This window comes from Bacillus rossius, chromosome 2 (genome assembly GCF_032445375.1).
Source record: "Bacillus rossius redtenbacheri isolate Brsri chromosome 2, Brsri_v3, whole genome shotgun sequence".
Taxonomy (NCBI): domain Eukaryota; kingdom Metazoa; phylum Arthropoda; class Insecta; order Phasmatodea; family Bacillidae; genus Bacillus; species Bacillus rossius.
The window spans coordinates 91,069,071-91,097,014 of record NC_086331.1 but is presented as its reverse complement, the minus strand read 5'-3'; the positions used below and the strand labels follow the sequence as shown (position 1 = coordinate 91,097,014).

At 35.6% G+C, this 27,944-nt stretch overlaps 1 protein-coding gene across 2 annotated transcripts in view; it reads left to right on the top strand.

Annotated features, from left to right (window-relative positions):
• Positions 1-23,788, top strand: part of LOC134529454 (uncharacterized) — a 108,543-nt gene extending 84,755 nt beyond the window's left edge. The window contains exons 5-8 of one of the 2 annotated variants that reach the window (XM_063363569.1): positions 1,686-1,820; positions 15,869-16,117; positions 18,923-19,086; positions 23,569-23,788. In XM_063363569.1, the coding sequence (XP_063219639.1) occupies positions 1,686-1,820; positions 15,869-16,117; positions 18,923-19,086; positions 23,569-23,701 (681 nt within the window). In that variant the 3' untranslated portion in view covers positions 23,702-23,788. The remainder of the gene's footprint in view (positions 1-1,685; positions 1,821-15,868; positions 16,118-18,922; positions 19,087-23,568) is intronic. The other variant, XM_063363570.1, reaches the window with a different exon arrangement.
• The last annotated feature ends 4,156 nt before the right edge of the window (positions 23,789-27,944 follow it).

The window sequence follows — 27,944 nt, the reverse complement described above, 5'->3', positions numbered from 1 at the left end:
TTTACGAGCCCACGAGTGTGTAAATATGTTAAGTTCAACTAAGAGGCTTGAATATTTCTCATTTCTCGATCGGAGTGTAGCAGTGGGTGACTGTGGCTCAACAAAGTAGCATTGAGCTAGGTCCTATTCGTATGCCGTGTTGTCATTTCACATGTCAGATACCTACCTCAGACTACACACGTAGTTAAACTGCATAAATTACGTAATTATCGACAAGCTTCAAGTTTAAGAATTATTTAAAATCAAAGTTTATTTTAAATGTACGAGAAAAAAAATTTGGTAAATTTTTTTTATTCAAAGAATCTACAATTTATTTATAAATATGGAAAAGAGTTATTTCATTTGCAATCATACCCACATCCTTACTATTCTCAATTATTATCTCTTGTTCTATTAAAAAATATTAATAATTTATCTCTATTTGTAACTAATAAGCTAGGAGTTTCACTTCTGTTGCACGTGGACTCTTCACACACTTTTTTCTGTTGCACATGGACTCTTCACACACATCTTTTTTAACTTAAATTAATATGTAGCCATTATTAAACTCAAACATAGCTTAGTAATAAATACCTTAAAAGCTTTTTTAAAAAAAAGTTTAAAACTAAGTATAAATAAAAGCTAAATTAAATTGTTGTGTAACTTAACCACCCAACTTTCCCGTAATAGGCTCACAAGACCTAGTACACTCATTAATTTAAATAAATAAATTAAAATTCAAAAAAGGTTTGCCATTTAAGTTACAAAAATATTAGAGTTCTTTAAAAAGTCTAAAAACTTTACAGTTCAGATCTAACTCGAGGGTGTGGTTTTCATATGTTATGAAATTTCTTGGAGAACCTTAAAATATCTTGGAAAAAACCTGGACTTTGGTTTTGCTAATCATGTGGCCACCTTATATATTTCATTGCTAATTCAATAAATGCTTTCTAATCTTTCCCCAGTCAAACATTTGGACAGTGATAACAAAGCTCCACTGTAAGCATTGCGAACATAAGGCTTTTGGACTGCGCTGAAGTACATAAATATCTATAAATAAATAAATGAGAAGAAACTCAAAATGGAAACTATTGATCACCCAACTGTGGACTAAGCTGCTGGTATTGGAATGTTACAGTAGCTATGTATATTTTAAAATGCTTTATAACTTGTTTCTTTACATCAATCAATTTTATGACCTCTATCCTACAACTCCGCTCAACTTTCCTCTTTTTTTTTTATATAACTTGGTCTCACATTTCATGTTGGTTATTTCATTTTCTGGTCAAAACAATTATTCAAAGACCAGTTTATCATGGTAGCTCTTGTGCATGTTATGTTTTGTAACAAATTTTGTTACCAGATATTTACTAAGTGTTATTTTATAGCAGTAAAAAGTCACTCGTATGACTTGTATTAGATATTACAATTTGAAAATAATGTTTAATAAATTTACGACCAAACAACAAATGCAAAGGGTGTAGTAATAAACTTACAATAATAGCTATTTAATAGTAATGATAGGAAAATAAAATAACCGATGTGGCCTGTAAGATTGAACCTTTATTCCGAAAGGTATGAAACTATATCTCTTATTGGTATGTGTTTTGCTTTTAAGATTGAACATATGATTTTAATAATGGGTAAAGTTCTTTTTTTTTCCTAAAACTTTGGTGTATTTTAAAGTTACATTGTTTTTATTCTAGGATATATTACGTGAAGCTGGATGTCTGTACAGGCTCCAGAACATGCTTACTCATCCTAATATCAGTGTAAGGCTTGCTGCAATTAAAGCAACAGGAAATCTGGCCTTGAACCAAGAGAACCAGAAGGAATTGAAGGTAAATAAAACATTTTAAAATATCAAACCAATAAAAGGATTGGTAAGAGAACATGAAAAATAGAGATTTTTATTCCATTAATTTTGTTTTATACTTTTTTACCTCTTCTTGGCAGTATGCAGTACCTTGTCAGGATGAATGTTGATATCTGCTGGCTTGCTAGTTGGGCTGAAATATGCAGGGTAGTAGCAGAGTCTGGCGAAGAATCGGGGTGCCAGCTGTGGGGGAACTATTTTTTTACGCAAAGACACAAAAATAACGAGAGGGATTATGAGGGGGGGGGGGGGGGGGTTATAAAACTAGCAATTGATGGGAGCTGTCTCGCTCTAGGGCCCCAGAGGATGCCTCTAAAACCCGTATAGCGAGGTGGCACAGTGGTAAGATGCTGGACTTGCATTCCAGAGTTCAGCTCGACATCATGGTTTAGGTTTTACATGGATTCCCGAAATCACCCAGGTAAATGCTTGGATGGTTCCTTACAACATGCATGCTTTCCCTTTGAGCAAGAACAATTAACATCTGTATTAATTACTTTTTGTCAAATTTGAGAGCATATTCTGGTTAGTAAGACTGTAACATTCTAGAACATTCTAGAAGGTTTCAAAAGAAAGGAAGATACTCTGTTGCCAGCAAGTTATTTTTCACTCCTCAGATTATTGGGAAAACCCAACACATCAGTGCACGACTGCGCAACAATGAACCAGAACTTTTGCTGGGTGCTGCCTCACCAGCCAATCACAGCTAGCCTTGAAGTCTTGTGATGTGTATTTCCAGACTTTCAGAGAAAAATATTTTTCCAGTATTTCTCCTTATATGGTCATTTTTTTGGATCTGTGTTGTGAATGGTCAGTAGACACTAGGATTTTATCCCCTTGTTGTCACCTTTGTAACGGTAGACAATTTCGTTGTTTGTTTAGTTGTCGCTCGATTGTCACTACGTGCGGCCGCATCGTCGGCAGCTCGCCGTAAACAGTGAAGTAGTGTTAGGAAGCTAACTTCACATGTGCTGGTCGGCCCAGGCCGAAACGTAACTTTTTTTTATTAATTTTTGGACTGTTAACTTAAAATTTTAGCACAGGCATCAGCATCAGCCCGGGTGACTGTTGTCGCTCTCCTGGGATATTTTCCGTGAGTTTATTGGTACCTTTGTTCCACAGTAAAACAAAAGGACTTGAATTTTTTTGGTTAATTGAGAGACGTGCTACAGTGAATATGTGATACATCGTCTGGACCTGTTTTGTAAGCTATGATCTACTGGTTTTTTTTCTTCTAGGAATAATAATAAAAGACTGCCTTGAACTCTTTCATTTTTAAATGCAACTCATAATAAACTTTTTATCCTAAGGGAATAATTTATCTTTGATATTGGCAACTAGACAAACTTAAACCCAAAATTCAAAATCATTGTATATAACATAAACTTTTCAAGTGGTTAAAGTGTCTTGTTACTATTCTGGGTTGCTTAGCCAGGCCATCCTGGGATGTAACAATTGGCGGCCAAAGTGTGGCCGGTACGGACTTCTACACACCCTAAGATCAAGCTATTTTGGTCAGATTCAAGAAATTATGAAAATTCAACTGTCAGACAAATATTGCAACATTGCTAGGAGTGCTGTTTCTGGCCTAATTCAATAAGTAGGCGGCCTGTTCAAACTTTTATCACGTATATACGAGTTTTCTACATATCAAGGAATAGTGTTGGTGAGATCATCGAGATCCAGTTGTATCCAGTTTCCAGGTACGTGAATGTCTCATCACGGGTCTTTTTAACTACAGTCAATACCCAATGCAGAACTTCAAGATCTTCGCGCCGAGTGACAACAAGGGACTGATCACCGAAAATAGCAATTCATATAAGGACATACTTAGTATTAATTTTTCCTAAACTTATTTGTGAGGGTCAAACTAATTTCTTTTTTTGTTAGGTATATGTAAGTTATTAGTAAATTGCGAAGTTTTTAGTTTCAAAATGAGCACTAGTACTGAAAGTGAGAATTTTATGGGTTTCACAGAAGATCCAGATAACTTTGAAACACAACCGAACATGAACATACCATTAATGGGGAGACAGGATTTTCTATGTCCCCAGGAAACATCTGGAAACCTGCAACTTCCTGAGTCAAACAATAGTCAATTTGTGTTTATTATTGGGGGGAGGGGGGGAGTAGGAGGGTCTGAATCTTTCGAATCACTTAATGATTGAAAAATTTATGGGAATGATGCAAGATATAGAAAACATAATCAGACAAAACAAGAAATTACACAAAATGACAAGTCATGGTACAGAGTCAACATAACCTCATACATAAAATTGAACATACCACACAAAAATTATATGAAAGTAAACAGGAACTTAGGCAAGAAATAGCGCAAATGAGACAGGGATTAATTAATACAGTAGAAAACAAATTAGATAATTTCAAGATCGAACTGATCAAATTTTTTTTCACATGTAGAATTAAAGTAAAATTATGCAAAAAATGGAAAAGATAGACAGTAGGTCTTTAACATTTGAAAGCCAGACACAAGATACAGAAACTGGAACCTATAGTAAAGGAACAATTCTTTGCCAAGAAACGATTGTAGAAGTAATTAAGCTGGAAAGTGATGTAAAATATTCTGAAATTGCGAGTCAGGTATCTGTCAAGGTAGGCAGTGAAAATATAGTTATTTCTAATGTAAATGTCAGTCAAGGTATGCATGAAACGTATGAGGAAAGTGAGTTACGTTACACGGGAATTCAGTATCATAAACAGACATTTAATGGAAACAGACATGTGCTGTGTGGGAGGAACAGTGCATTCCCTTGTTTCAAGGACCTGGAATGTGCAAGTTCAAGGTCGTTCTGCCCGTCAACAGGTTATTGTTGGGAAGGGGGAAGTAGGGCAATGGAATGACGGTGCGCCGAAGGTAAACAGTGTGTTGCTGGCCGCATGGAGTGTTTCATATACTCCCACTTGGAAAATTCGGTGGCATCGGCATGGGTGACGTTTTACTCTCCTCCCCGTGACTTTGTGGCAGTGGCCATAGAATGAGGGTCAAGAATAATTTTTATTTTGTTAATTTTTTTAATTGCAGTGGGTATTGTATACTATAGTTTTAGGTACATTTTAATACACAATTAAGTAAACAAATTTTTTGACATGCAAAAAATTATTAGATTGTTTATATATTTTTTTATTGTTAGCCGAGGTTGACTAGCGTCCCAAAAGGAATTCAAATGAACGACCCTACCTTCGGTTAATTCAGGAGTTAGGCTGTCCAACAGATGATTCAGAGAGATATTTTTTACAATAATGATCATTTTCATTAATAAAGTAACTTAATTTATTTTTGATGTTTTCAGATCTTCTCGATTTTTGAGGTTTTTATTGAGCTTTATAAGTGGAATGCCATTAAAGCAATGAAATAATTTTTTTAATTGGACATTTTTGAGATTTTCATAGTTTGTTTACATTTTGGTAAAGGGAAACATTTTATAAGTTGATCGATACGAGGGGTTCAAGAAGTAATTGGGACTGATCAACCCAGTTCTTTTTATTTGCCACCCAATCAATCCATACTGTAGAATACTGATATTTTTTTGTAATATGCTATTTTTTTCTTTATCAATTTCCCAGGCACTTAGTAACAGTAATCAATGCTAGTCATGAAAAAAACACAGACCAAATATGTACTCTTCAAGTAGTAGCAAAGTTTTTTCAATCAATCTTTCCCATTACAAGAATCGTTCCAAGAACGTATTTCCTAGTTAGATTAGGAGGTTAAGTTGTTGTGAAGTGGTTTGATAACGTGAATCTTATAGTTTATTTGGTGTGATTTTAGTGATGGGTTGTTTCTGTTTTTTCGTGGTTTTCGGTTCAGTTCTTACTTTAAAAGTAAAATTACTTAATATAACACTTTTTATGTAGTGTTTAAAATAATGATACTATTTCTTTCTTTGGTTACAAAAGAAAGCATTTATTCAAGAATTTATGGTTCAGAACACTGAAAATGGAAAAATGTTTGAATTGGACTGCCCTCACTGTTTTTACTATGGGATAACAAAGACTTACTTTTCTTCATAGTCTTTTACTAGGCCTAGGTCTATCAAAGCAATTTCAATGTTTCAGGAAAATTCTCAAGCTGCATAAAACTAAACTCGCCTACTATATATATATATATATATATGTAAGTGAAAAGTAATTATAAATAAATAAGAGAACACAATAGGTAACATTTAATTTATATTAATCTAGTAACTACCACAAGAATTTTCCCTAGAAACTTCTTTTAAACCGTAGGTATAAAAAAGTGATGGCAGAAAATACAAAGAAATGAAGGTGCACGTTTAAAGAATTACAATAAACAACTGTCCAGCAGACAGCCCTATTGTCTACACTGAATTCTTTTCACAAAATAATCAACTTTTTGACACTAATTTTTTTCCTCTTAACATTGCAAGTGGCACTAGCAGTGCTCAAAGTACACTCACTTGACGTTGATTGAAGATGTACAGAGGTACTTTAGCGCACATTGTTTGAGTCTCTTGAGCTCATTCATGCCAGTATTGGCCTTCAGAGTAGTATCTGAATTCAAAGTTGGTTCACGAAGCTAAAGCTTAATTTTGTATTCAGCACTAAAAGATAACTTAGGTCCTTAGCTGTTAGGAGGAAGCAATTGTTTGTATCTGGTCTAAATCCACTGACTACTGCCTGTTTGAACATTATATGTAAAAGATGATGCTGAAGCATCTTGTGTGTTCTTTTTGAGGGATTTGACTAGTTTGATTGAGCATCTTCATTTCACAAATAGTCACTGAATTTAAAACTTCTTCATATTTTCCATTGAGAAAAGGTTTCATATTAAAACAGGGATCTAACAAAGTGACGTTTATTATTATGTTACATGTATGGATGAAGCCAAATTCTTGTTTCAGCCAAGCCAGTAAATCATTCTTTAAGCCCTGCCTTTGCAGATAGGAACTTCCAAATGGTCCTGTATTATACAAATTAATGGCTTCACCCAAAAAAATAATAGAGTTGTTGCCTAGTTAATTATCAACATTAATAACAACCAAATAAAACCAGTGGCATGATTACTATTAGCTTCACAACAACGTGTCACTGGCTGGACTTAACCTACGAGAGTGAAGATGTTTGGTTGCTCAGCTGCAAAGCCGCAATGTCGAATATCTCCATTATCTCAATCACTTGCTCCAGTTTCCTCCACTCATCTGCAGTTAGTTCAGCAGCTATAGTGTCTACTACTGGCCATGATGATATTTTTCTGCTCAGAAAGTTGCTTTTATTATGTACAGTGTATTGTTATGGTGTGTGGCTACAGCCTTTATTATTCTGTATTGGGGGATTTCAAGCTGTTGTTGGCACTGCTTCAGTATTTTTTTATTCGTTTAGGAATGCTTGAGACTAGAGACAATCTTTTTGCATTTGGGCACTAACTGTTCTTTATGATATGATTATCCACAAATGATTTTCTCAAAACAACATGTAGAAGATGAGCATCACATGGTACTAGTACAAACATGGAATCATCCAGTGCCTTGGGGATAACTGTTCCACCATCCCTCACAACTACTATTACTTATGTTGCCAAGTTCCATTCATAAAGTAAATCTGAAAGAAAGCTGCAAATTTTATCTACACTGTGACAAATTTTTTGAATGGTACTTCTTCGATTACTGCCTGACAGAGTTCAGTTGTGCCAATTCTGTTTTGATAAAAATGAAGTCAATGAGAGATGTTCGTTAATGGCACAGGAAGTTTAAAAGTCTGTAGTTAATAGCACCATGCTTTACCATGTTTTCTCGCATAATCGTCGGACATTTTATTCCAAAATCAAGTTTGAAAAGTAGGGGTGCAACGATTATGCGTAAAAAAATATTTTTGTTAGGTAAAGTTATTCATAAAAACAAAACCCGTTAATGGAAAGTACGTTTATTTAAAAAAAAGGTGGAGTATACAAGAGCACGCCAAACAATTTATATTAATAAGTCATGCAACAAAAACCTTTCTTCAACTTAAAATAGAAAAACAAAATCTGTAACCCGAACGCAAGCCACTTGAATATGTGACGTGAACTAACACGTAACTATCATCATAGTACACATTTACCATGAAAAAGTGCAGGACATCAAATGTAGTTAACTCAGCACTCAACAGAGAGCGCGCGTTGCATCCAATCGGTGAGATATAAATATTCGACTACGGGTGCGCGCTCTATACGGGAAGCAACATAACCTATGAATGTTGCCAACTAGCACTGGCTACAGTTTTACAAGCGGTACACTGCGGCGATGCAGACGAACAGACAAAGGTTATAACGTTTAAAAACGTCTTTAAAAGAAAATTTACACATCAGACAGCTTCGTATTTCCGTTAATTAAATAAGTAAAATAGTTCATTTCCGAATAAATATTAGATTTCTACTTTAAAATACACAGTTTTATATGGAAAAGATACCTACACAAAGCGCTCGGAATCTAATAGCGGGACCAAAAACATCATGCAACGTTTACGTGAGAAGTTTTTTTTATTCAAATTGTGATGCCCTAAAATATGGGTGCGACGATTATGCGAGTGCGATGATTATGCGATAAAAGAGGGTTCTTCTTCCAGCTTAACTAAAATACTTTAATGAAGCTCTCTGTACATCTTTTCCAGATGTTTATTTGATAGCTTTTTCCATAAAAACTTTTGTTTTCAACTACTGAAAGTTTTCTGCATGCCTAAGCATGCCATTTAAGTTACATGCCTCGTTATCTTCTGGGCCCAACAGTTTACGCTTTGAAACTTTTTCTTGAGTCTGTATTAATGTTGGCTGGTTTGCAGCCGAATACGAGGTGTATTCAAAAAGAAACCAAACTTTTGTTATAACATCTTTATTGCTCATTGCACATGTTAAGCACTGTCCCCCTCAAAGTAGTTCCCACCACTTGCAATACACTGTTCCCAACTTTTATTTTATTTTTTTTAAAAACCTCCTGGAACGTACTTTTTGGGATGGTGCGCAGGTCTCCTCTATTGTTTGGAAACAATGTCCTTTCATATTGGTTTTAAGTTTGGGAAACAAAAAAAGGTGGCTGGTGCTAGGTTCGGAGAATAGGGTGGATTAGGCACAACAGGAGTATGATGTTTTGTCAAATAGCTGCGGACAAGGAGCGACGCGGAAGCCGGGGCATTGTCATGCTGCAATATCCAAGTTTGGTGTCTCCACAATACAGGCCTGTTCCTGCACACAGCATCCCTCAAACGCACTAGAATTCCCTGGTAGACTTTGTTGTTTACCATCTGACCATGTGTTACAAATTCTTGTTGGATAATGCCTTTGCAGTCAAAAAACACAACCAACATCACCTTGATTTTTGACCAACTTATGCGTGCTTTTTTGGACGAGAAGACCCATTTCCCACCCATTGCGATGACTGCGCCTTCGTTTGTAGCAAAATGTCACACACATGCACATTCTTCTTCAAGCTTTTTCATTGTCTCTTTGGCACTAATGCAGGGTGGCCAGCCAACCGGGAAATACGGGAAATAGCCAGGATTTCTTAAAAAAAACCAGGAATACCTGGAATCAACCAGGAATTTTTATTAGAACCGGGAATTTTTTTTATGAAGTAACGATCACAATAACATACGGCTGTTAAATGAGCACGTTCACCACCCGTCGAAGCACGACAGTGTGCTCGTGTGCTATATTTTGTGAAAGTTAATTTGTTCATATTGCATTTAAAAACTTTTGTAGTACGTAAGAAACCGTTAACAATTCAGACTTCCATACTTATTATGTTTCTGTATTCAAAAGCAACAGCATTTTGGCTGAAAATGTTGTTGCAGGATGGTAGTAATTTCTCGCACGGCATGTTGGTAGCACTAGTTTTGTATGTATATTTGTTTTTACTTTGCGCTCATGTTGTTGCGTCACGGTATCACGGATACTTTTCTCGAGTTTTTTTTAAAAGTTTAGTTGTGCGGGACGTTGTTTTGAATCTTTTAATCTAACATGTAATTGGCGCAGACTATCAAAATGTCAACGAGTTCGGTCACCACATACAATGACAAATGTACGGAAGAGTTTGAATGGGTGGAGAAAGATCCAAAGTGCGGGACGAACGCTATTTGCAATTTCTGTAATCTTAAAATCTATATCGGTAGCATGGATGGGAAGAACAGCATTAGCCAGCCATGCAAGAGGGGCAAAACACGTGCGTTTGGTGTCAAGTAATTTTTGTGACGTGAGATTATAAATTTTTTGTTGGTGGTAGGTTTTGTTTTAAGCAAGTTCATTGATTTAATTTTTAAGCCTATAGTTAAGTTGTCTATTGTTTAACGGCAATAAAACATCATATTGTGTGTGCTTTGTGTAACAAAAATGCAAATTGTATGCAAATATTGATAAAAACCACCCTTGAAAAAACCTGGAAAAAACCAGGAATTTTATTATCCCAGAAGAGTGGCCACCCTGTAATGCGACGAACGACTCGAGCATGTGCTTAGTTCAGAGGCTGTAACTCACCATCTGTCGGTCTTAGCGAAAACCGGCAAATAGCAATTTGTGTCTAAACCAGCCACTAAGTGCGCTGAATAGCTGCAGTGCACTCCTTGTGCCGGTTGGTGCGCTATTTCAAAAGTTTGGTTTCTTTTTGAACACACCTCATATGTTCTGTATCTGATTACTTTATGTCTGTGTAAGGGAACTTAATATTAGATTTTGTTGTAAGTTAGTCTGGGTGTGCGAGAGAGAGAGAGTGAGAGAGAGAGAGAGAGAGAGAGAGAGAAAGAGAGAGAGAAAATTCACATTTTCAGCTCTGAGTTCGTCGCCCCTCTGGCAGCGAGGCGTGTGTTGTGCTATTTAGCAGTTCACCTCTTTGTGGAAGAATAGCCCTGACGGGCAGTGTGCACTGACCCTGAGTGGGACCCTGACTGGGACTTGTGTAGAAGCAATGAAAGTGAGCAGAGTTATGTTAGGAGTAAGAGTACAGAATTGTTAGTTGCAAAGACGCACGCCTAAGACATACTTTAATGGTAGTGTGTCAGATATGAGTACATTGGTTAGCATACCTGCTTAGTGCACTGGTGGATCCAGAGGGAGGGCAATAGCAGCATTTCACACACTCCCCTCCCTCACCATGAACCCTGAATAATTTTTAAATTTTCTCCTCATTTTTTTATCATAGTTTTCTGGCCTAGTGCTGTACCAGGGGAGGTGCAACACCAGGCGTAGTTTTTGAGTAACAAGCAAGAAAAGTGCCAAGCGTAAATATTGGTTTATTTTGAACTTTCATTTCAAGAAACATAAACCAAAGCTCATGTTCTCTGATTCAATTAATACAGTCTTGAGGTACACCCAACCTCAAGCCTCTGAATAGCTGCAACACACAAATTTCATAAGGTAAATTATCAGAATTGTAGCAATTTTTACTACACTTTATAATCTGATACGTATTATCTTTCCAGAATGAAAAAAATAATAAAATGTTAGAGCCACTGAAATATTATATCACAGCTTTACTGTAATTGAAACACTTATCTAAATGTTTCCAACATTAATTATTATATAAATTCAAAAATATTATATATATACATGTATATCTCAAAATATATCAGCAATAATATATACAATAAATTTCTTTTATTACAACTTTGATTACCTTTAAAAACATTTATACATTTCATTAAAGTCTAAAAAAAATGAATCATATTAAAGTTTATTAAAAAAAAGGAATTTACTTAGATACCGTGCAACTAACTATCATTATACCACACTTTCTTTTTAGTAAACACCTTTCGAACACAGTGGGTGCATATTAAAACAGCAGTCACGTTTGCTTGTGATGTCTCCTGCTCGTGGCCCTCATGGATGATGACGTACTTGGCGAGACGTGGACACACTAGTAGCCTGGTGCTGGCCAGCTCTTGACGGAAGATGACCGTGGTAATTCGTTGCTAGCATGCCCCGAGTCAAGCACTGTCATGGAACTTGCACTGCGACTTGGTCCAGCAACTCATTGAATGTAGTCTGTTTCTTGCTCAGTGAGTAAACTGGCAACTGCACAGAATGCTTCTATCCCACAGAAACCGTTAATACCAAGAAAGGTTCTTCTTTACACAACACCAAAAACTGTCCACTGGCTGACAATTCCACTTCAAATTTACATTTTATTTTTACAGAATATCCTCAATCACCGTTAACTACCATGGTACCTTACATTGGTAACTGGTATAACCAGTCTTCATGACACTTGTTACCTTGTGACGTAGATCCACTCTATGTCCTTGATACCGCAGTCCTCCGGCTCAGTGGTGGGTTAAGTCTGTCTATTAAATAATGGATCATTGCCTTACCAACCTAAAATTCAAGTGCATAGAATTCCTCATGATACTACTTCTGGCAGCATTGCATTGTACGATTTTAGGCTCTGCGGCATTCTGGCTTGTACTAGAACTCTATCCTTGCTCGACAAGCTGACAGAAGCTGTTTTTTTAATTTTAGAGCCAATGACTCCTGGAGCCATGACTGCTGGAGCCAATGATTATGGAGTCAATGACTGTTGGAGTCAATGACTGTTGGAGTCAATGACTGTTGGAGCCAATGACATTTGGAGCCAATGACATTTGGAGCCAATGACATTTGGAGCCAATGACATTTGGAGCCAATGACATTTGGAGCCAATGACATTTGGAGCCAATGACATTTGGAGCCAATGAATTTTGGAGTCAAAAGACTAGGTGCCAATGACTGTAGGAGCCAATGACTGTAGGAGCCAATGACTGTAGGAGCCAATGACTGTAGGAGCCAATGACTGTAGGAGCCAATGACTGTTTGAGCCAATGACTGTTTGAGCCAATGACTGTTTGAGCCAATGACTGTTTGAGCCAATGACTGTTTGAGCCAATGACTGTTGGAGCCATGGACTGCTGGAGCCAATGACTATTGGAGGCATTATATCTTATCATAAAATTGACAAACGCATCCTACTGAGTTCAATGTTCGTGAAAATGTACGTCTTTTTCATTAAATGTGGGTAGACAAGACTGTATGTAGTATTATATCCAACTGATGGGACATAGTTATTCTGATGAGATTGTATTTAACCAAGTTAAATTTTCGTCCAAATGTGCGTCTTTTTCGTTAAATGTTTTTTTCTTCTTCTTTTTTTTACTGTGCTTACGAATGTGCTTCCATACTGGCTTTTTTTTTAATATGATTCTGGCCAAGTTCGATTACAAAATGCAAATGAAATCAGTTAGAGCCAAATGTAGATGGAGTAGTTGGAGCATTTATACCAATTGGAGCTGTTGGAGCTTTGGAGCACTTGGAGCTGATAGAGCATTTGAAGCTTTGGAGCACTTAGAGCTGTTGGCCAATTGGAGTATTGCAGCTCTTAGAGCAAATGGTGCTTTGGAGCACTTGGAGGTTTGGAGCAATTTTAGCACTTGGAGCTGTTGGCATAATTAGAGATTTGGAGGTCTGTGAGTATTGGAGCTCTGGTAGCAATTGGAGCTTTGGAGCTTTTGGAGCACTCGTAGCATTGGTGCAGTTGGAGCCTACCGTATATTAGCGAGATCGTATCACACCACATCGAATTGTTATCCATATGTGCTTTCTTTTTTAATGTACTTCCTTTTATTACTAATGTGCGTTCATTTTAGAAACTGCTTCCTTTTTGTCGATGAATGAGCATAGATAAGTTCTGTACTCAGGACATGATTAGTCTCAAGGTTCGGAGACGACTGGTATATTGGTGTGACATCGAACATGACCTGTTTAAAATGTTGGTCGCATATCTGTGAATGAAACCTCTTGGTTCGGAGATGCTTGGCCTATGCTTATGATTGTGTACATGTGCTGTTTAAAATGTTTGTTGAGTATCGAGGAAAAAATATATCTTGACTAGTGATTGTGTGTGTTTGACCACCTACTGGATGCGCCTGGCTACCAACTAGATATGACTTGCCACCTAATGGATGTACGTTCCTGACCGCCGAATACATGCCTGGCCACCAACTGGTCGTGCCTTGTTGCTGTCTGGACATGCCTAGCTGATAACTGGTCATGTCGGCCACAAACTGAATGCACCTGGACGACTATTATGTGCCTGGCTACTGAATAGAAAGGCTTATCTACCAACTGGATACGTCTTGTCACCTACTGGATGTGCTTTTCTGGCAACTGAATATACATTCCTGGTCACAGACTGGAGGTGTCTAGCCAACAACTACTGGATGTGCTTGGCCATAGGCTGGAAGTGCCTAACCAACTGGACGTGTCTAGCCCAACACCCTGAATATGGCTGTACACTAAATACATGCCTGGCCAACGACTGGTCACTGTAGTCAAGGTTAAAGGTCAATGTCAAATGTCTAGTGGACAACAATTAAACTGACATGGTGGTAGTGCACTCTAGCAGACGAAAACAGGATGGTGGCCTCCAGCAGATGAAAACAAGATGGCGGACGTGACATCATACTAGCTGTTCATATATACCTTGGCATTAGTGGTGGGAGGTCAGTCTGCAGTAGCTTCCATGGATGATGGATTCGTCATAATTTTTTTTTGCCCTTGCCGGGCTCGAACGAAGGACGTAAGATTGTGTTTTGAATAATATTTTATTAATATTTGATTTATTAATTTTTTTATAAATTTTAAATTTTTTCTCATTAAAATCTGATAAAAATTACTGATTTTCAAGATGGTGGATGTGATGTCATGATATAAAATGGAAGAGTGTTTTTATATAATTTGTTTGTAATTTGTTTTATACAATTTAAAATTTTATCGATTTCATAGCATAAAAAATACTGATTTTCAAGATGGTGGCCGTAACAAAATGTGCAACATTAGGGAGTGGGGTGTTAGATGGTGGAAAGTTCTAGGAAACAAAATGGTGGATCCAAGATGGCCGCCATGACATCACAATCCAAAATGGCGAACACCGACACCTCACTAGAATCTGCGCTCGAAGGAACAATGTAAATATCCATCAATCCACAGCCTGAAGCCTGGTGCAGGATGCCCATTACACCTCAACATTGGTTTTATGGTCACTTACTTTTAGAGTGGTATAATAAACATGTTTAACTGTCAGAAGACAGATTTTTAAGATTAATATACAAATCTAATTAGTGTTTTTTTAATGAAAGAATTAATAAATTACTTTAAGGGGCAGATATGCAGTAGTTGAATTTCTGAAAAATATTTCTGGATGGATTGTTATGAATGTTGTACTTCTCACCGTATTAAAATTTGTTTCATTAAGTGGTAGGTCCATGGTAAATTGAAATTTTAAATGAATTAAACTTTTTTTTTTTTGGTACTGTACTCAATCATGGAAATGTTAAAGGATTTTGATCATTTAATATAATTACAAGATCACTAAGTGTAATGCAGTTGACTTTTTGTTAGTTTTGTAAAATGTGTATACATCCTTATAATAGAGTAGATTCCAAGACAGTAACATAAGTCATCCAATTTGTATTGCTCTATGACTTATTATATTCTAGTTTTTTATGTTTGCTAATCCTCAGTGAAGCTCAACATTTGTAAAACTGTGAAAAATAGTACCTGAACACACATGCTTGGTAATTCTTTGCAAGTAAACAAATAGCTAGTTACTATTCAATGTAGACATTGTGTATCATGAAACTATCTTATCATGATTCATTCCAATCTGTTCATCGTGTTTTTATTTGGAATGTCGTTTTTTAATAATCTTTTTTAAGCCTTTTAATAAACTTACAAGCTGTGAGGGAGTAATTGAAGGAGAACGTATGTTTCATTATAATACATGATTTTTGCTCAAATGTATTAAATAAATGATGTTGGTAAATGTGAGATCCTACTTTAAAAAGTATGTGTGCAAATTAGTACTGAGAAGAAAATCATTACATGCTTTTATTTCAAACTCATGCAAATTTTTGTGACATAATTTCTAATAATTTATACATCAAACATCTGTTTAGAAACATGGTTATTTAAATAATGTGGTAGCAAAACTCTTGTCAACCAAGATTTGTTTGTGTGACATTGGCATGAAATATTTTCAGGATGCTATACCATTATTGCTGACTTTTATCAATGTGGAACAGCCAAAGGAGAGTATTGTGTTGAGTGCCCTCGTGACTCTGGCAAACATTGCAGTGTTGTCAGACTGGCATGAAGAATTCTATCCTGCACTGCACTCTCTCTATAACCTTGTGGACAATGGCAGTCCTCAGGTGAAGCTACAAGCACTGAAACTGCTTGTAAACCTGTCTTGCAATGAGGATATGGTTCCCAGTCTCTTGGCAGCTCAGGTACAGTGTTATTTGTCTCTGACTTCTCTTGTAGAATTCCTAGACATTTACAGTAACCAAACTGAATGGACTGAAGTTTTGTGTTTTTTTGTAAATATTTGGAAAGAAACAAGTCTTCTATGTCTACAATGTGGGATTTTCCAATTTTCCTGGAAACCGTGTGTAGAATCCTTCTGTGTGATTCGTCACAATAATAACTATGCATTTACTATAGCTTTTGGTTTATAAAATTTGTTCTATTCCTTTATACTAGAAATGAACCAAATTGTGACAATCAGCACATAATAAGCTGTAAAAATTGTTTCATTATTATTAAAGAAGAGAGCTTAACTCAAGGCTGCACTGGTTTCTAACTTAAATTCTGGGCTCAATACTAAATAATCCTGGAAAATCCTGGTAACTTTAAGTAGAAATTCTGTAAAAAAAATCCTATAAACTTAAACTAAAATCCTGTAAAATCCTCACTATGTAAAAGTAAAAAACTTGCTGCATCCAGCAATAAACGTGAACATTAAACATGAAATACTTATCAAGAAGGAGAATATCAGTTGTGATGTTTCGGGAACTGACATATGTTCCCATCATCAAGCACAAACAGACTGGTCCAGACTGTTGCCACTTGAAACCTTCTGTGTTAGTCAGTGTTATCGTCGTTGTGTTGTCCATAGTACTTGTTTATCTTCATCGCTGTGTTTATATGTTTATTGTGTTGTCCAAGTTTGTTGTCTGCCTGCATTTAATCTGACTCGTCGTTGTTAGCCCACTGTGTTCACCTGTGTTGTTATATTATTTTTTCCATGACTAAGTTACTTCCATGGAATTCTTGTGCTGTATGATATTTATATGTTGAACATTTTTTGTCCGTGCTGTCGTTGTATTGTTCATAATACTTGTTTAGTTTCATCGTTGGTTCCGTTTGGCCGACATCAGCTGATTCAGTCTTGTTTTCTGTGAATTATTATATATATATAATTATATATATATATATATATATATATATATATATATATATATTTGTATGTTCAAAAAACTACCATTAATTTACCATACACAAAAGCTCCCAGCAAATGGCAAGGTCACGGTTGCTACCTCGGCCACTCGTTGCCAGAGAGCAGCACATACTGCACACGCTGTGCGTGACTACTAATGTGTACGTCTTGTAAACTCTTAAAAATTTTTCGTATTAACACTTCAGTTTCTTAATAATTGTACATCCTTTTCTAATGTTAACTATAAACCATTTTATTTCTTATTAACTATACTCTGGTTCGTAATTCTAACTTAACGTAACCCATAAAATAATCATCTCCTAACATCACATAAACAAACGACACTTCGCTGTACAACAGAACTCAAATTAAAACTACAATACTTACAATTAAATCTCTTATTCAACAGTCATTAAATTAATGTACAGTAAGTTAGGTTATCCTTACAAGTTATACAAATTAAATTTATAATTAAAGGTACAAACTTAAACTTTATAATCTTATAGCTACGTCACTGCAACTGTCAAATCAAAACATGCACACATGTTTCGCCTAAGAGCGACCCAGAAACGTGAGCACGAGGCAGTGCCAGATGCACAACCGGGTTCGCGTCACACATCGGTATGTGCGACGCCAGCACACCCACCGCCTGGGCCGCCATGTGTTCCCGTTACCGGGTTGCACCACTGTGCAACTGTGGAAACTCACACTGAGCCTGCACCAAGAAAGACAAAAATTTAAAGACGGCTACGCCTAAAAATTCAGGAACGTGACAATATTGCTAGTTTTAAATAACTACATACATGTTTTTAATAGATGATATTCTTGATTTTGGTAGGTTTAGGATTGCATCCCCCTTGCCTTAAATAACCAAATTGGATTATGTATTTTTGCGCCATAGAAGGCTGCAGCTTCATTCTTATTTTAATGTTCTTAAATTAATTTTTTGTCTTTACAGTTAATGTGAAGCAGCCACCAGAAAAAAGTCATGTAGTTTTTATGCAGATACATGAAGCTGTTTTCATGACTCGTGTTGGGGAGCAATAGGGGCAGGAGTGGTGTAAAACTGTTAACAAAACTGCAAGTATGTACTTTGACCTCGCCGCTGCCTCTCTTGCTGACAACAGTCCTCTTTCATAGGAACAAAGAGTAGTAGAAGCATACTGGTTGGTGACAAGGAAAGTGTTGGGCTAGTCATTTGTTAGGGGAGGAGGCAGTTGGTTTCATGGGGAAGGAAAAATTGGCAGGGATGCGGAGCTTAATGTTGACATTTTGACACTTCATATTCTTATAAATACTTGTGATATATTATTTCCATTGCATGTTTTGTCATAGACAAAAAAAGATAATCGTTTACTAACAGTATCCCAGAGAGACTCTTGAATAAACAAAGAACACTATAGATAACGAACATACTTTAGACAAAATAATACTTGTTCACATTCTCAAAAACCTTTTGATTTCTGCTTTCCCTTTATGCCAAGCCTTGTAACTCTGTTTCAAATGGCCTCGGTGTTAAAATAATGTGACATGTCATTTGTGTGGCCAAGCCAGTGAAATATTACCACACTGGTGGAAACCTGAAAAATGTATTGGCAGGTTCAATTTTTTTGTCATTGAGTCTATTTGTTTGTTTTGTCTGAAAATATTTTGTTTAAATATTACTTGTGTAGGATCATATGCAGCCTTCCTTGTTTTATTTTGCTTTACTTGGCTTTTTTAGTGTTTGCTCCCCTGCACTGGTCCTATATCATGTTGCCATGTCATGGTGATATACCATCACACCAAACTAACTAAATGTGGGTTTTGTTTTTAGGCTCCTCGCAGACTTGTGTATCTTCTAGACCCACTGTCTAATGAAGAAATTCTTTTAAGAGTTGTAACTTTACTTGCAAACTTAACTTCAACAGCAAAGGAGCTCATGCTAAACCCAAGCATTGACTTACCGGCAGAAGATAAGGCAGCCTCGCCTGAAACAATGTAAGTTGTCAGTCACTCTGAGAGCATTGTACATGCTTAAGAAAAGTACTATGTTGACTTACCCGTGGTTTGTTGTATTGAAATAAGGTTAGAGAGTAGAAGCTTGATATAACATTGTTTAGGTTGTTGTGGATTCTGGTGTACCGTGGTTACAATTGTGTCCCCCACACGATAAAAGTGTAAATGTTTTTAACTCTTGTGGCAACAACTGACTGGCGCAGGCCTACCTCTTCGGGTGCCATCACCTAGCCGGTAGCATGCGGGATAGTCTGTATGTGCACTGCTACTGGGAATGGAAAATGTTGAGTATTATTTATTCCAGTCTGCTCTTTTTGTACTTAAGTTAGTGTTGAGCAATGTAATGTTAAATAAAACTCATTCAGCAGCAGATAATTGAAAATTGACTCTGCAAAGAAAGAACATACATTAGCAAGTGGCAGTCATATCATGGGTGAGTGCCAAGTGCCATATCCCTAAAGTTAACAGTCGGAGATCTGTTGAAAGCGAAGCACACACATAATTTTGTTGGTATATAGTAGTGATGAGAAGTAGACATTTGTAAATTGTAGTAGTTAATTTTAAAAGGATATTGAGCATGTGATATTGTTCATGTTGGTCTACCTTTAGCTAAGGTGATCATCCCTGTCTCCTAGTGTAAAGAAAGACACACGCACAAGAAAAAAGGTCTGGACCTCAGCACCAAAAACTTACTTATTCACAGTTGGGAGACTTTTGTGCCCACATTATCTTACTTACCATTTGGGTGGTTGGCAACACTTTGCCACTTCTTTTAAAGCTTAAACAATTATTTTTGTGATGGAATAGTTTCACTCCCCAATAAAATGTGGACAAGCCATTACGTGTAGATATGTTGTGTCCTTCGAGCTCCAACAACTGCTTAGTACCATACGTGTACTGTATTAATTTTACTGGCCTAACAGATGGTTTTGCAAACCTGCATATTGATTTTTTTTCAAACACATGTGTTTTAGTTAGTAGAGGAAGGTTGTTTTGCAATAAAATATATTAATTTTTTTGTAAATTTCTAACTCTTAAAAAACAAGGTTGTACCACTGTTGATATTTAATGAACAGATTTATCTGGAATTTATGGAGTAACTTCCATATAACTGTATAAAATTTAATGTCCCAGCAACTTAAAGCTTGGTTTCACACTCTGTTAGGATTTTTTGCATTTTATTGAAATTTTTGTTTTAGGGTGGTTCAAATGAATGTTTTATATTAAAATCTATGAAAATTACGTTTTAATTGCAAATTTTTGCCACTAGGTGTAGACTACAAATTAGCTGCTATTTGTAAAAATTCAAAAATGTGTTTTTAATTAAAAGTTTTTACTTCACTAATTATGCTATGGCCACCCACTACAAGTTCATTTTCTGTTTTTCCACAGCGAATAACATAAGCCAAATAGTTTTTATAGTTTCAGCAAACAAACCAAAATTCCTACATGGCCGGTGAAGTTGAACCGTGTTCATAACAGTATTGCATAAAACCTAACTTTTACCTCTTTACCTTGTCACATTTAAGTTACAACATGAATACAAGTTTAGTTAGCATTTCAATAATACAATGCTTTTCATACCTGATGCAGACATTTTAAAGTAGCTTTGTTACTGTTGGGTTTATGTGTTGTAATACAGTAAGGATACTTTTGAATAGCTCCACATTATCGGCCAAGGGTTATTAAAGGTTGTTTGCTTAAATAATAAAATTTTTATATAAAAATCTTAGTTCTTCATGGAAAAAATGTAAATATGGGTGATGATATGCATCACGTGTGTTAGGCCTTGAATGGGTATTTTCACTTCTATGGTAACAATTTATTAAATAGTCATCAATTTATTAAATTAAATTCATATTCCTGTAAAAAGTATATTTACATTTCAGCAAGAACTTACTGTTAACTAACTTTGTGCGAATTCTACTAAAACATTCATGTCATTCAGTGTTTATGCTTTGTTTTTACTATAAAAAGACATTGAATGGTATCATTTTGTTTGTAGGACATGTAACTGATGAAATAAGTTAATATTTAAACACACTAATCACTCATTTTCTCACAACAAGCCATTTAAAATTAATTTCCTGCTGGCTGCTTACTAAAAATAACAAATGATTCAGTGTTATGAAGTATTAGTTTGTTTAGAGAATATTACTTATTTAATATTAATTAATTAATTTGTTGTCCAATGCTGTAATAACTATTATATGACCATAATAAGAGTGTATTATCTGTGATTTAATGATTTCTTAATGAACAAAGCAAAGGGGACAATATGAATCTCCCAATTATTTTGAAGGATCCGTCCCACCCAGTCACCGAACCTGTGGTAGTATTATAGCAGACTAAATTCTTAAGTCCAGACAGCCCCAACAGCCCTTAATGCATACAGTAAACACCTAAAAGATAATTTTTAATTAAAGTGTAGGTAATTGCTGTTGTGAGTTTGAAATGTCTCTCTGCTGGCAGGAATGTTGTAAGCATTTGCCCTGTGGGGTTGCCGGGGGGGGGGGGGGAAGACTGCCCCTATATATTAAATCTTGAGAAAAGTTACTAAAAATATTTAATAACTAGTCCAAAATATTATTTCAATTGATTATTTATTTCAGATTCTGTTTAGTTTAATTTGTTTTGCCATTTATTAAATATTCTAAAAAAAAACTGGACCATGTTGAGTGGTTCTTTTGAAAATTCAATTGTTCTGGTTATAATAGCTTTTTTTTAATTTTGCTCTTTTATTTTATTCTAAAATATAAACATTTTAAAAATTAAAATTACTAAACCTTATTTCCAACTAAACAGTGCATATATCTTCAAACTGGTATCTATATTCTATTTGCAGAATTTTATGAAATTTGGCCTCTTATTGAAATGAGGGCCCACAATTATGCCTAAGTTTTCCAACGTAGCCATATAGCCCTTACAAGTTGGAAACACCTGATTTTTAATGTATTTGAAACAGCAGACAATCTGCATAGTGAAAACTTCCTTTAGCAAGTTTATTTTTGATTTGTGGGGAGGGGGGGTTGGAATCACCACTACCCTGTCACAGTATGTCAAACCTTTCTTTATTTCTCACCTTAGCATCTCGCCATAATGTTGAGGCAATTGAATTCACTATTTATCTTAGCTGATATACTTTTTTTTTTTACTCAAGCAAGACATTCAGCAATATTGCAGTAATTACTGTAGGAACAACACGTGGTTCAATTTACTACTACTTAGAGGCAGTTTTAGGTAAGGTTACAATATTTAAGAAGAGCCAATTAGCCAGTTTCATTGCCAAAACATTTTTAAATGGCAATCATCAGTAAAGTGATAATCAGGACATATTTATGTGACACATGCATCATACCAAGCTCTGTTATTCAACTGGAAAAGACTCTGGGACATCATTGGAATCCCATTTTTCAATGGCTAAACAATCGGTCTTCCAGTGTTGACCGGAGGAGTTGAACTTCTCAGTTGACCTTCTAAATGTGTAACAATGTGCAGATGGCAGTGGGAAAAATAAAACATACACTAATAAGACACCCGTGATACTCTCTGTCATAGAAAATCTGACGAAAAATTTATTCTCATGATATCAATGTATAAACTTTAAATGATCATTTTAATTTTATTCAGTTATTGAAATTGTGAAATTCTACCAACATCTGAAAAGCATGAAAAAAATTTAGCAGAATAACAATGTAGGATATTAGTTTGAATACAGCCCCAGCTAAGGGTTTTTAAATGTTTCGTGCATGATTATTCACTTAACTCATTTGATTTTTTTATTGTTTTTGACTGATTATAGATTTTTTTATGAAGTAATATATAAAAAAATTTATCTGTGTAAGATATTTTGTATGTTTTACCTAGCTATAGAATCCCAGAAAACGAACTTGTAAGGAGCAATGACATTGCAATTTGTCAGGCAGAAATTGTTTCTCTGTGCAAACTTAAAGATTATTATACAAAAAGTGTTTTTTAATTGATCTGTTCTTCCATTTTTGAATGTAAAACTATAACAAACTTTTGTTGGAGAGAAATGTGCGACAAATCCTTCGTTCCTCTCTCAGATTATGCAAAATCTTGTGCTTTTTTTAGTGCTTGTACATGAAGTATTTGATTTAAAACATTTTTGTGGACATATGCCATTGCTGGTTTACACTGTATGTCATACAGAAACCTCTCTATACCATCAATTGCGTATGTCCAAAAAAATTTTTTAATCATTCTTCTCCATCGCAAGGATCATTCAAAGAACAAATTTAGTGTATGTGAGTAAATACCTTATAAAATAAATCATAATGGCAGTATGTACAGTGGTTTGCCAACATGTCAAGTTTACTATAATCAATATTAGTACAATTTTGAAAAATATTTCAAAATTTTTTACATTTCCATGAAAATACTATTTTAAAGTTGTAATAATCGTGCAGAATTGTTTGTAAACCTTAGTATTTTATTTCCTAGCAGGTATGCAGCTATATTTGGAGTGAATATCCAGGAGAAGATGCGTAGTAAAGCATTTGTGTTGATGAATCAGCATAGATCTGAAGATGTTCGTGTTCAAGCTCGTAAGATGTACGAAGCTATCAAATCCTGAGAATGGAAGAATGAAGTTGTAGATGTGAAGAGCAAACGCTATCCTGTTATAATAATCACAAATCATTAAAAGAACACTCATTTACTGTCCATGCATTCCATTTCAAGTTAACTCCTGCTCAGATAGGTTGTGTGTAGTACAATTATTTTATTCTAGTCAATGTATAAACAAGGAAGTTAATTATAAATGTTATTTAAGTGTAGGCCCTTGTGTATTTTAAAAATTTGGACTTGTTCCACACATATATACTTGTGCGCACAGCTAAATTGATATATTTCTGTGCAAATCCAGGGTGTCTACCAACCATGAAAACCAGGAAAACCGGGAGAATGGCGGGGATTTGACAGGATCGGGAAATTCTAGGATAAAGTCTGAAATTTTTAGATAATTCCGGAATTGTTTTGTTGTGTTGGTGATGCTTTTCTCTTCACGCGGGCATAATTTTTAGCCTCTTTATTTTGTTTGCCTTTTGATGCTACCTGTCCAGCAGGAACGTCTGTGTGAGAAGGGATGTGTGCAAACCTTGGAAAGAAGAGGGAATAGAAGTGGCAGGTACCTGCATGTGACAAATTGCATTTGGGGACGCTTTCTGATCTGTCACACCTGTGCCAGTTGAGGCAGTTAAAAGTGGCCTAAACAGCAGAGCGTAAAGTTCTTCATATGTTCTTCTGAAAGTGAAAGGTCGGAAGGGCTTGGGGTTAACAGCGGAAGAGTTACAAAACAGCAGCACAGCAGGGCATATTGAGATATGCTAATAAAATAAAAACGGTAAGGAATACAAAAAATTTACTAGAAATGTTTTTTTGTTCATAACTAAATTTTCAACAAGTTTTATTTTATGCATTTTTCTGTATGATGCACCGTTATCAAGATACTATTAAAGAGAAAGTCATGAAAAATTTACATTAATAAAATGAGAGCCTAAATGTGTAGGAAATCATGTAAAATATGAAGGGAAAAAATTCAAACAATTTGTATTTCAGCTACAAAGCATTACAAATTGTGTTATTTTTTGAGTTTATTATGATCGCGGGTTTTTCAGCGTGTCCAAGAGCAAGCAATATCACAATGGTTGGCTGCTGGGCATTATGCAGGCGGGCGACTGGCAGACATGCTGATGCCACGGAACCATTATCTGTGGCAGCAGGGTGAAGAGGACTGCACCAGAGGCAATGCAGCGCTTGCCTAGAGAAATGCAGCGCAACACTCTTCAAACTTATTTTCGGCAGATTTCCTTCAAATTTTCGACTTTTTTAAACACAATTTTTTTTTATGGTTCTTCAAAACAGGAGGTTGAAATATAGAGGTGATCATCATTATAAATGGGGTCTTAACAACAGGGTTTTTTTGTACTTAGTTTACAGAACCAGTAAGTAGTTGTATGTGGTTTCTTGAAGATGTCAATGGTGTAATGGCAGACTACTAACCCATTATAAAGTGAAACATAATCCTTAATCCATTTGGGAATGTTTTAAACACTTTTCAAATTACCTTATGTTTTTTAAGGTAATTTTAGGTGGGAAACAGCATGTCTTATTTAAGTAAGTTGTACACTTTTTCAAAAAACTTTTAAATGTGTCACAAATTTTGATACATTCCATTTGATTAGTAGCCACTCAAATTCTACTTATTATTTTTCATAGTCTATTAATGTGTCAGTCTTGACACATTTCTAATTAAGCTGGAAAGAAAAAATTTCCTTAGGTGACAGAAGGGACACATTATTAAAAAACAGTTGGTAATTTTTGCAAAAAGAAGTGACATTAGAGTCCATGGGCCGGGCTGCTCTTGTTTGCCACATCTCTGGTAAAAAAACAACAAAACATCAAATATGGGCAAGTCTGTCTGTTTAGAAACTTTTTTTTTTTTCACATCAAAAAGTTTCTGCACAATGTTGGAAGTAGTCGCGTCATTATCGTTGCTTTCCTTTACACTTCTGTCTGCGACGCAGATTATACCATGCTCAGAATCTGTCTCCCTAACTCGTCTTCCGGGTTCATCGTTCCCACCAGTCCTATGCTTCCTCACACTTCTTCCACAAGTAGGCCTGTACGAATATAAGTTTTTTTTTTTAATTCGGATTGAATATGAATATCAAATTTGAATAGTAAGAATGAGAATTAGAATCCCAATAAAAAAAAATTTCACATCATATAACAACTTCTTAAAATTTTACAAATATTACTAAAGTGAAAGGTTGGTTAAGTTAAGTTAGCTACAATAATTATATGGAATGTGTTTGTTAAAATATTTAAATTATGAAATAATTGTTTTTTAAATTGTGCAGTTAACCTGATTCAACTTAACCTAACTTAAGTTATCCACCCAACCAACTAATCTTTCATTTCAGTTCCTATTCGCCTTATTTTCCACAACCTGCTTCTGTACATATTGATCTAGAAAATTTTCGAGGACCACAAAATGTTGTAAAACCCATTGCAATCTATTTTGCGAAAAAAATGAATATTTTTTTTAATGCTGTATTCCCAAATTAGTGATTGAATGAGCTCATATTTATATATTTAATTTTAAACCCTAGTTATTCACGAGTTTTTGTTTTTAATGGCAGCCAGTATTTTAGTTCAGCAGTATTATAAAAACAATTTTTGCTAATTTCATCTTGAATTTTAAACCATTATTTATGTTTTTTATATACTTTTGAGTCGCAACTTCTGTTTCATCATAGATACATACAGCAAGTAAGCTGCAACTGCATCAAATGGTGTAAGAGCGATTGTGACTATTGATTAATACTCCGATGGAACTATGATGATTACTTCTTTTAATGCCCATCTCAATGGAGTGTCCGTGTTTTGTGGTGTTGTAGTCCATGGTTGTTGACTTTTTTTTTTTCATTTCTGGTGTGTGTGATGAAAAGAATACAAATAATATTTGGTTTTCAAGTTTGAATGACAAATATGCCGTGTTTTCAATTACACAATGTTTTCCATTAATGTTTAGCAAGACGTTAGCGGAAAAAAATTTATTTCTTGTTGCATGTTTAAAACTATGCTTATTGTTCATGTTTGTGATTATGAAGTTACATTAAACATCAGAAAAAGGGTATTATATCGCACAAATGACAATCTCACCAGCGAACGTTGGTATATGATAAATTCACGAGGTATACTATGTCAAGTGTTCGTAAGCAAATTAATATTCGTTATTTCGAAGTGTTAGTATTCGAGGTCGTATCAAATATGAATAGTTGGTTGTTTGTATCCAAAAATTTGAATATTCGTACAGGCCTATTCACAAATGAAAACTCAAAACACATGTTTTGAAGTGACAATACCCATCATTTACCCTACTTTCACAGCCACTCTTCCCCTCCAGGAGCCAAGGTTGATGAGTGGTCAGATCACTCACCTTCCACTTAATCAATTCTGGTTTGATTCTTGGCAGGGTACTCCTATTTACTCCACATAAATATACTGCACCACTACTCCATACTCATATCGTAATCACTCATCCGTCTAATGATCCTCGTGTTGACATCATCGGCAATGGCAGCAGTATAGTTTCTCAAGGGGTGTTTCTTTAAATTCGCTAAATTTTTGACTACAGTAGAATCTCTTATCATAGTGAAAATGCAGTGTATGAGTGTTTCCGATTATCAAAAATCACGATTAGACAAGTCACGCATACTTGACAGAAGTCAGCCGGTAATGGCTGTCAATAGTCTGGCTGCTTCACTTTACAGCAATCCAGGTCATCCCTGGAAGAGGTAACAAGATGCTGCGTCAGCAAGGCTTGACCTTGAGTGTAATATTTTCTCGTGTAGTTCTGGGGTTAGGGTGGTGAAATGAAGCACATTTGAGTAAACACAGCTGTTGCATAGTTTTGCTTATTCGTTTTACAGATATATTGCTGCAGCCAGTTTAGCAAAGCAGTGGGCAAGTATAGATCTTGGCTGCATATATAGTATAAGCTGGGAGGGACATGCTTTTCTCAATAGCATGGAAACATAGGTGAGATTAAATAGTGAAAAATGATTAAACAGAGGAGGTACGTGCATGCATGATGGCTTACTGTACCTACCAAACAAAATATCTAATAAACATGCTACTACTGTATTTGTCAAAATGTTAGCACTCGACAGTATCCGAGCTGTACATCATTACCAGTGACCTTGTTTTAGGTACAAACAAAACAAACTTGAAGTCTTAGGCAATTCCAAGCTGCGTGCGGAAGCGAGACTTTTACAGCAGCATGACGTGAGGCATGCGGAGGTGTACATTCT